The sequence below is a fragment of the Vigna unguiculata genome, chromosome 4, assembly GCF_004118075.2.
Source record: "Vigna unguiculata cultivar IT97K-499-35 chromosome 4, ASM411807v1, whole genome shotgun sequence".
Taxonomy (NCBI): Eukaryota; Viridiplantae; Streptophyta; class Magnoliopsida; order Fabales; family Fabaceae; genus Vigna; species Vigna unguiculata.
In genome coordinates, this window is record NC_040282.1 from 41,813,907 (window position 1) to 41,825,360 (window position 11,454).

The 11,454-nt window shown below is 27.8% G+C and overlaps 1 protein-coding gene across 1 annotated transcript; it reads left to right on the forward strand.

Moving 5' to 3' along the window:
- Positions 1–2,797: 2,797 nt before the first annotated feature.
- LOC114182476 lies at positions 2,798–9,840 on the forward strand. Its single transcript, XM_028069353.1, has 2 exons — positions 2,798–3,102; positions 8,807–9,840. The coding sequence occupies exon 2, from the start codon at positions 8,836–8,838 to the stop codon at positions 9,340–9,342; it is 507 nt and encodes a 168-aa protein (XP_027925154.1). The 5' UTR covers positions 2,798–3,102; positions 8,807–8,835; the 3' UTR covers positions 9,343–9,840.
- The last annotated feature ends 1,614 nt before the right edge of the window (positions 9,841–11,454 follow it).

Sequence of the window (11,454 nt, forward strand, 5' to 3'; positions counted from 1 at the left end):
TGTCCATTTAACACAGGCAAAACGTAGCCTATGGTGCTTTATCAAATTAATTTTTGAGTTTTCACTAATAATCAAGGGTTGTCACAAAACAACACATTTTTTGCTTTATGCATTTGTTTACCAAATGCAGGCTCTTGGTGGAACTGGATGAATTTTTATGGGAGGAGGAGACGCGTAGATAATGCCTTGATACTTGTTCTGATATATTTTTTTAATTACGTTCATATTTTTATTAGGATTATCAGTTTTTTAGGCTATGTTTTTGCTTATGGCTTAGGCTATGTTCTTAATTTTTGATAAGAACCGGAGGCCTAAGCCAATAACAAAGAAAATCCTCTCTTTAATGAAATCAAATTCAATATATGACTAAAAATGTCTACATTAGTTTTTGGTACCTCTATATATAGACACATCAGTTTAAGAAAACTTGAGAACCCTATAAGAATGCCCAAGCCCAAAACATAAAAACATAAACTAATTTATAAAAGAAAGTCCAAAGTCCAAAAACATAGAACAGAACTAATTTCTAAAAGAAAACTCAAAGTCTAAAAATATAAGTTAATTTTCCTAAAAACTATCCTTCAAATGTGCTCCAAGTCATGATCTTCATATCCTTTGAATTTTTTATTACTTGTAGCATCAGAAGCCTTGACTAGATTTGATCTTCCAATATTTTGCTCCTTCGTCTTGTCATAGGTCCTTTAAATTATAAAGGTTCGTCTTCAAGTTCTTCTCGTACGAAATCTTGGGATAATCCTCTATCATAAAACATTGTCATTTGCTCAATTTTTGGCATGGAGACTACTCATTAATAAAGTGGCCACTAGAGACAATTTACTTAATAGGGAAATACTCTTGGGAAGAAGCACATGTGTTTTCTGTCATAATACTTTTGAAACTACAAGTCATCTCTTTTTTAATTGCAAGGTGGCAACACACATTTGGTAGCTTTGTGACTCATGGATATGACGACCTTCTGTTTATCACAATAGTGAAAAAATACATTTTGGTCAGCTTGACTTAATAGAATTAGTAACAAACTTAATCAAGCTTGGTGATGTATGTGGGTGGCTATCGTTTCGGGTATTTGGACCCATAGAAATGATGTTATGTTTAGAAATGCATTAGTTGATGTAGAAGAGGTTTTTATGTTAGCCCATATTAGAGCATGGGCTTAAATCACAAATAAGTACCCAACAACAACTTTTTGTTATTCAGCTTGGTGTTTATGTCATTTTTCATGCATATTGTCCATTTAACATAGGCAAAAGCCTATGGTGCTCTATCCAATTAATTTTTGAGTTTTCACTAATAGTCAAGGGTTGTCACAAAACAACACCTTTTTTGCTTTATGCATTTGTTTACCAGGTGCAGGCTCTTGGTGGAACTGGAGGAATTTTTATGGGAGGAGGAGACGCTAAGATAATGCCTTGATACTTGTTCTCTTGATATTTTTTAATTACGTTCATATTTTTATTAGGATTGTAATTTTTTAGGCTATGTTCTTGCTTATGGAAGTGTATTTTTGCAACATCTCTCATGGAGTTTTTTCTTAATTACCTTTAGAGGGGAGGTGTTCATGAGGATGTCGATTCTTGGACCTTCTTTTTCTTTTCTCTCTTCTTTTGACTTTTGTATATGGGTTGAGGCAACTGTATTGCCTCTCTTTATTTTATTTGTTATTGCTGTTAAAAAAACAAATTTATTTCAACAGAACTTTAAAAATTATTTTTTTCTTTTATAACTTTTTGATATCAACAAAGGTAAAGTTTTATGAATAAGTTGGTCCAAATAATGCATATACATTTGTGCATTGAGTAATTAGAACCATCAAATCAAAATGGATTTATATTTCTATAACTTTATACATAGATATTTCAATGAAGAATCGCCTCAACCCAAAATTTTAAGAAAATAAGTTTATAAATCTTTATTCTTACATGATTCTCCGTAAAAAAACCTTTGATACAAGACTTTGTCTAAACTAGGCACCAACATAACCACCATCTCTATACCACTAGGTTTTTCAAGGTAAGATTACCGGAAAAATATAATACATGAATCAAACTCACATATAAAGGATCGACATTATTTCCAATCCAAAACCAATAAATTTATGAATTTTCTGTCCTCAATTTTTTCATATTTACTCGATATATGAATTAAAATCACTTGGATTTTCAATAAAACATAAATTCAAAACCTTAGTTGTAGGATCTTAATAAGTATACAGCTGTTTAAAATGCATTCAATGGGTGAATATGCAGAAATATAACTACAATCAACCCATTTTGTGTCCATTGATAAGCTCTACAAAGTGACACTCTAAACACAACTTTTTTCCATCAACACTATTTGAATATTATAAAGTTATCACTTTTAGGTTTTGCATCTCCTTATAACTCAAACCGATAAATTCAAATAAAAAACTCATGTCTACTGTAACCCAAGACAGTTAAGTCCAACAGAAGAGAAATTTTTTTATCATAGCACAGTGAACAAAATTTGAATCTTCCTTAAAAGAAATGTCCAATTTAATGCCTTAAATGGAGTTGTCTTAAAAAGAGATACATGGAAAACCCAAAAAAGAAGCAAAAGAAAAAGCAGACAATGTGGGGGCACGTGCATTCTGGCTCTCACGTGCCTCAGTATTGGTCAGGTAAGTGGTAAGAAAATCAAACTATATGATATGATCAGAGTCTCACTGAAGAAAATATATATATATATATATATATATATATATATATATATATATATAAAATTCCCTCTCATTGGAACTCTTCATCACACTCTCCTTCTCTGAGACAGTTTTTCTACACAGTTATAAGTTACACTGTTCATCTGAGCTTTGATGATTATAAAATAGGTTTACCCTTTAATTAAACAAAGTGTTTCAGACTACCATAAAAATAAATTATAAACTACCATCACAGAGAGAGAGAGAGAGAGAAAGGAGATTCCTCTCTGAGATAATAAACATGGTTTCTTTCTGCATCAAATCGATGGTTTTTCTTATATATCACTCACCAGATCAAGCAGAAGATTCAGAACCAGTTTTCGAGCTTAACTTGAAGAAGCCAATAATCTCGTTCTTTCTCTGAGGTAACTACAACAACTTTCTTCACCTCTTCTTTCTGTTAATCATTTCAAGTTTTTTATTAGTTCAATTTCACTGTTCTTCAGCACTGCATTTTTTTTCTATCTGCTGCTTTAGTTTTAGCTTCAATGTCTTCACTTCAAAACACGCATGCAAACCTTGCTTCTGCTGTTTTCAGTTGAAATCTGCTTGATGAAATTTGAAAGTGGATCTCCATTGATATATACACGAACATAGTTTTTCCCAACAATTAATACCTTGTATTTGCATTTTGGATCTTCATTTCATTTCCCTTCACTGCAATGCTTTGCATGTGAAACTTTTAATTTCTCAATCTTCACCAATCTTGATTCTTGGCAATGAGTCTATGATTAGAATGTGTGAAGAAGGAGTTTCTGTTCTTCTGGTTTTGGTTTAGGTTTTGGAGAGAGTGGATTGCAACATGTCTTTTATTAAATACTGCATTAATGTTATAGTTATTTATTATATATAATATGTTATGTTGAGAAAATTGTGATGTGAGTGTAAAATTTTATACTGTGTCAACTATAGATTAAAGTGTATAATAAGTTTGTTGATTTTTATATATTTACTTTTTAAAAGTCATAGATTTGTTTTGATTTTTACTTATGAACTGTTTGAAAAAAACCTTTTTTATAATTGTTTAGTATCTATTATATTTTATCATTTAATTTAAAATGTTGAGATTAATTAAATTTGTAAAATTTCTATTTTAATCTCATAAAACTGAAAATTTATCTCCAGAAAGCATAACAAGTAACATTCTGCTATAGAGTCTGGTTTTTGTGTTTTCAGAAAAAAAATGATTTAAAAATGATAAGAAATATAATATATATATATATATATATATATATATATATTTAAATCTTAGTAAAAAAATTATTATTGTTTTACAAATTTAATTAAACTTATACTTATGTTAAAATAAGATTTTGAAAAAAAATTATATAAACTAATTATATTTTTTACTCATTATTATTCTCTCTACCACATTCTTATCAAGAAATTGATCTAAACATGCTTTCACATAACATTTCTTGACACAGCAAGATAATCGTTGACTGCAATTAAATTAAATAGAGTATTTACAATATGATTGGTTTTTATGAGTTGTTTTACAAAGATTTGACGTAGCATTTTTATATTAATACAATTACATATATTTATTTTTATATAAAAAGGTAATTTGTTATTTAAAAATAGTGTTGTGATAAAAAGATAAAAAAAAAAACAAAACATATTTATTATATAAAAATCATCCACTTGTGTAAACAATTATAGCTTCTCTGAAAGAGAAAATTATTGGTTATAGCAGTGGCTAGAATGTCACACTCAACCTACTGTTACTGTCAAATTATTACTTGATAGTGTGTAGAATTGGGGCCAATGGTGCTATTTTCTATATAGAAATTTAAATATATTTTTAATGCTTCAAACTTTAAATTTATTAATTTTGATTTAATAAACTTTAAAATTATTTAAGATCAGATAACAATATAACATACATTATTGTCTCAAAATGATAAAGATAAAAATCAATTATGTTTTAAGTTCTAAGATTTGAAATAATTTCGATTTTTATTAGAAAAATGATCTTCTGGTGTTTAATACTAGATTTAGAGGTTTAAAGTTTTAATTTTTAAAACCATTTCAATTACTAAATAAGAGTTTGAAGCTATTATTATAATTAATATTGTTTTGAAATCAAAAGATTGAATCATCTTTTTCATCTGGAAACTAAAACTGGATTACTTTTGAATTTCACAAACTATAAATATAAAACTGAATATACGAAACATGTAAATATTTAATTTAATCATAGTAATATTAGAATTAATATGGTTAGATAGATATTTATTTGCAGCCAGTAGATCTGCTTTATATATATATATATATATATATATATATATATATATATATATATATATATATTTGAAATAATGATAGTGAAGTGAAATAAAATTCCCAATTAAATTATATATATATTTTTTTATATTTGAACATACACATGCATCAGTTGAGTGAATGTATCTTCTCACCCAAACCAAATTAAGTTAGAAATTTAATTTGAATGTATCTTTCAATATATATCATTGAAAACTAATCAAATTTAACCTTTCTATTAGTTTTAAACCATAATTTAAACCTTTTTTTTTCTTTTTACATTCCAAAATGCATGTATAACAATTCAATTCACTTTTAAACTTCAATACTTCTAAACAACTATATTGAACTCTTCAACTTGGGTTAAATTCGAAATATATTTTTATACTATTTAATTCACGTAATCTCTTTAACTAGTTATTTTTCATTAATTTTATTACTCAAAACCCAACATCCTATGAGTAAATTATAAATATCAATTCTTAGCTCAAAAAAATAAAAAACAAACCCTTCATAAACTATACTCATGAATTTCATAAAAAATAATTAGTCTCACCAATTAAGCTAAAAAATAATTAATACCAATTGCATTTGATTTATTATTTTGAGTAAATAACTTAGAAGAATGTAGATATGCTTGCTAATATCCCTTAGGAAATTCGTGAGTTTACAATTATATTCAAAAATTTAAGCATGATATTTTGATATATAATAATTATGATGTCATCAACATTGATCATGTTATAAACTTATAAATGGTATGCATTAATTAAATAAATAAATAAACAAACGATGTTGTTAATTAGTAACCTTCAATACATTTCACGAGATCAATTAATTTTTAACATGTCTTAAAAAATCACCAATATCCTCTTACATACAGACCCATTCATAGCAATAAGTTCAATGAATTAATTCAATCTTTTAAGTAAACTTTCTTATTTAAGTAAAACATTTATACTAATTACTCAAAAATCTCACAACAGCAATTCTACATGAACTGAAACAAAAACAAGTAAGTAAAAGAAACATTTTTTTTTCTTATCTCAAATATTTAATTTTTTTTTTCACATTTTATAAATATATTATTAGTTTAGATCAATAATGGTCATCACTTTGCACTTCTAATATATTTATAATATTGTTCTAGATCAAGAATCCACGTGAATGAGAATCTTTGTGCCAGTTAAAGTGTTTTTGTCTTCTAAGAAACATTATCTTAAACCATATACAAATCTTTTTTTTTCTTCTTCTTTTCTTAAATACATTTTTCATCTCTAACATGATGCTTTTATTTTATTTTTTCAAATACTTTATTTCAAATTGAAAATTTTGTATAATATATATATATGTCACACATGTTGACTAGGGTTTCTTATTTTCCCTTCTGATTCTAATCTCAAAGCAAAAAGAAAGTGAGTGACCTTTCAAGAATTAGGAAATTGATGGGATTTTACCTTTCTCTCTGCCATTTCCATTCACATTAAGTTTCAATTGGACATGAAAAATTCAATTTTTTTTTTGTTTCTTTCTGTATACTCTTAATATGAATCATTCAAGATGCTTTATAATAATGATAAAATAATAAAAAAAAATAGTAGGGCATAAAACAAGAGCCTGCACAGTGCATATAGACAAGAGTAGCAGTTTCAAACTCAAACCAAAATAGGAATGAGAGATAAATTAATTGTTCTGTTTCATCACAATCACATAAAGTATAACTTTTTTATTTTAGGTAAAAACATGTTATCACCACAGTGATTTTCCTACTTTACCCTTTTCATCTATTTCATTTCATACATTCTTAAATAACTTTAGGTATTTCAAAAAAATTAAATTGATTAATCCCTTTAGTTTTTGAAATGACTTTTTTTTTTTAATTTATTTACACCAATATTTGGAATGATATTGTTTTAATAAAATTATTTCAACAAGTAATATATTCATTATTGTGTTTCATCTGTGTAGAAAAAACCACATTGTTAAAGAATTGATTCCATTTTTTTTTTCTTCTGTACCTGCAATGGCTATAACAAGTGCACAACAGAGGTGAAATTCCCTATTTTTCACCTAGAGCAAAAAGTTTCACTCACCCAAAAGCTAAAATGCTCATCATGCACTTTTAATTTGTTTTTTAAAGAATATATTGCACATTTTTCTTAAATTTTTATAGAATAAATAATTTTCATGAAATCTTTATATTTTTTTTTTTTGGAATATCATGAGATTGAGATTGATTTCTTTTATAAGGTAGTCTAAAGAGGATAAGAGTTTGGACCATATATTTTTCAAGAAAAATCCCATGTTTGAATTTTGAGTGTAAAAAAAAAATTGTGCTGTTCTGACTCTATTCCTTTAATTGAGTTAACTTTGGAAGTAGCAATTTTTACTCCATTTAATTGACTACATTCATTGAGGCACTTGAGTGGTGCTATAATATTCTGAATGGGAAGATGTGCACTGAATCAAGTGGTTTAAAATATTTGTAATCTATTAGATAATAAAAAAACATTGCATTTTTAGAATTAAAAGTTCATTGAGTTAAAATTATCTTATCCAATTTTATGCATAAAGTTAACTATTTTTATTAGTATTGATACCAAACCCTAATGAAGAGTTTAAGAAAAAAAAATGCTTAAACTTTTTGTTTGAAAATGGTAAACATGGATAAAGAAGTTCCATTTGTGAAGATTATTCAAAGGGTGAAGAGTATTATTCAAAGAAACTGTGCAACACAGGTTCACACAAACACAAGTACCAAGTCACTGTATCCTTAAACCAATAACACTACTCAACTATTTTCCACCCTCTGCATGTTTCACTAAATATAGCACAAATGCACCAACCTCTCCATCTTATTAATGATGTGATTTCTATGGTGGACTCATATAAATTTTATCATATTCAAATGTATTTTTCTTTTATTTTTTAGAGATTTAATTGAATGTATATTTATAAGCACTTACAGATGAAGAAAATAATGAAATAAAATTGTGTAGACTTAAAAAAACTAAATATTTCAGAAAAATTGGCATGAGAAGGTTTCTACAAAGTAACTTATTACAATTTTTGAAACAGTCATTTTATTTTAATTTTTCTTTTCTGAAAATGGTAATGATAAAAAAAAAGTTCTAATTAACATGGCCATATTAATAATTATGTTTGGCAGCAATGCGTTTTTTTAATATTCTTTTTACTAGTAGTTAAAATTTAATAAAAGTTTTTATTTATTCAAATATGAATTCTAATAATCCATTAAAAAATAAACAATATGTTCAAAAAGAATGAATAAAATTGTGTAGTACTGTTAACATCATCATCTTGTATTACATGTTTTTTGTATTATAGTTAAATAACAGTCTGAACCAATTTTATATTATAAAAAAATCATAAAAAAATGTTGGTATAAATTTAAAGTAGTCATTGTAAAAGTCAACAAATGGTATATGTGAGTGGATCACAGTGTCAAAGTGTATTCTATTTAAATCACCAAATTAAATGAAACCACAAGAATTTTACCCTTTTTTTTTGGAAATCTAAACAAACAATAAAATATAATATATTAAATGCATGAAGATCAATGTAGCAGCTGGCTCATGTATGCAATACGTACATACACACACATACACATATAGATATATAAATATAAGTACACAGCCAATGAATAACGAGACAGATAGAAGAAATATATATGGTGATGGTAATGTATTGAGAATAATATTATACACTGTGGAACTGTTGAGTGAGTGAATAACAACACATAAAAGGGGTTTCTTGTTTCTTGTTTCTTGCATTGCATTGCAGGGTGGAAGAGGAAGAACAACACATTGAGAATGAAGAAGAAGAAGAATAATCATGGTGAGGAGAAAAAGAAGAAGAAGAAGAACGATGGCGTGGAGAAGAAGCCACGTGGCAGGTTCGTGGAGGAGGAGGAGGAGGGTGGTGGTGAAATGATAAGGTGTTCGGGTAAGCATTGCGGGTCAAGCTGTGGCGGGTATGTAGCAGATTGTGTTGCAGTGTGTTGCTGTCCCTGTGCTGTGTTGCATTGCTGTGTTCTTGCTCTTGTGAAAGGGCCTTTTCTTGTGGGGAGAAAGTGTTTGAGGTTGGGAAAGAAGAAGAAGAAGAAGAAGAACAAGAAAAAGGGGTATGAATATGATGATGATCATGAAGATGATGATGATGATGATGAAGAAGAAAAAGTGAAGAAGAAGAATGTTTCTGGTTCTGATATGGATAGTGTCACTGTCAATGCTGGTTTTGATGCAGAGAAAGTTTGGAGAGAGCTTTATCAGATTGGCCATTTGGATTTTGGAAGGGTTTCTTCCTCACATGATGATTAGTATGGTAAATTTCAGTTTTAGGATTAAACAAAAGTTTCATCTTTTTATATATATATAAATATATAAAAATTTTCCTTCTAGTCTCTCAGAATGATATTAGGTGTTTGTTTTTTCCACAAAAAGTGTATCTGTTTTGCATGTTAATGTGATGAAGGAGGTGGAAGAGTTGGAAAGAGATGATGAACTTGTTTTGAAGAACTAAAAGGGAGAAAAAGGTTGATTTTGCCCTAATTTTTGGGAGGTTGAAAAAATGATGTTATTCTACATGTCTTCTTCCACCTACTTGATTGAATTTGAATGAATGAATTATTAGGGATTGTATTGAAGACAGGTGTTTTTTTTTTTTAACTTTGATCCGTGACCTTTGTCTATACATTGTTGTCTTGGTTTTGTGCATGGGATCTTTAGAACAAAGGGCGATGTAACATTTTGTAAGTAGTACAATTAGGTCTTTTTTGAGACACACTTTGTTTTGCAGTCTAATTGAGATTGTATTTGGGATGAGATCCAATAAAATTTGGAGTTAGACCTGTCAAGTCAACTGTTGCATATATGTTCCATGTGTTAGGTGTAGTTTAACCTTCTCTATTCACTCATTGCAAACTTTTGGAAATATATTTTATTTTTCAATGCAATGCTTTATCTATAAATGGTATTGATATTTGCATGGTATTATATACCCTTTTTAGTGCATCTTTGGATAAGGTTTATAAAGTTAACTTTGTTAAATATGTTCAGCGGTACGATTTTAAAGATGAGAAAGTTGAATATCATGTAAAAAATACTTGAATTAAATTTGATGTTAATTTTTTATATAAATTTAGATTCATGATTTATTGGTGTTGTGTCTCTCTAATAAATCATCTTTACTTATCAAAATATAAGTTTGTAATCTAGTAAATTTGCAAAATCAACCCAAATCTTGATTCTTTTCTAGACAAAATTTTAATGTGTAAATGTATTCTTCAAAATAACCAAACTTGTCAAGAAAAAAGAAAAAAGGTAGAGTTTTTCAATATCCCAAATGGATTATATGCCGAATCTCATTTTCCCATGATCAAGTTTGGCATGAATTTGACTTTCCCTTGATAAAGTTTAGCATGAATTTTTATATTGAAGCTAAAGTTTCTTGTTAATGAATTGTGAAAGTTAACATTAATAAGAAATTGATTATGGTAAAGAGGGATATAATGACAAGAATTGAAGAAATGATTCATATTTAATTTTCCTCTTGGGAGAGTAAAATTTGAAGGAGAGAAATGATTCTGTAGCTGTCTCATATACTGAGAAGATGATACAGTAATGCATTAAATTATTGGGGGCAACATAGTAAAAAGGGGAAGAAAATAAGGTAATGTACTGGGATGTTTTTTTGAAGAGGGCATGTCTAGAACTCAAAATGGAAATTAGGATGTCCCAGATTTTGAGTCAAGGAGGCACCTTGTCAAAGACAAGTGATGTACAAGTCAGAACAATGTTTGGTCCTTAACAACACAACCCTAAACCTATGTTCTCCTATTGGCCCCATGCCACATCCTTCTCCACCATCTTGCACACTCTTCAATAATCTCAACCAACAACCAATGCTCTTCCTAGTCATATGTACAATGTTTTTTACTTCTTTCAACTTTTACCACAATGTTTTCAAGACAATTTCTTTAACAGTTGGAAGTTTTATATCGACTAGAGATAAGACCAATTTACAATATATAAGTAGGTGCAATCTTCATCTTACAAGCTAATTTTATGGAATTAAGTTAGGCTTAAAATTCACTTTTAACATGGTATGAGAGCTCTCAAATTCTTATAAATTACTTTAAAGGTTTTTCTTCTAAAAAACAAAAAATGCTCCACAATTTGTTTAGTATCAAATTCAATTTTGAAGTTTGGTTTAATATCAAGAAGCTTCTTACTTACAATAAGACACCAAATCTTAAGAACTGAACTTTAAACTTAATTCAATTTCACAAAACAAATTTGTAAGATGTGATTTGAATTTACTTTTATATATATATATATATATATATATATATATATATATATATATATATATATATATATATATATATATATATATATATATATATATATATAACATAAGACTATACATCA

What these genes read in the sequence shown, in the direction of transcription:
- LOC114182476 (XM_028069353.1), top strand. Translation starts at nt 8,836, where the DNA reads ATGAAGAAGAAGAAGAATAATCATGGTGAGGAGAAAAAGAAGAAGAAG.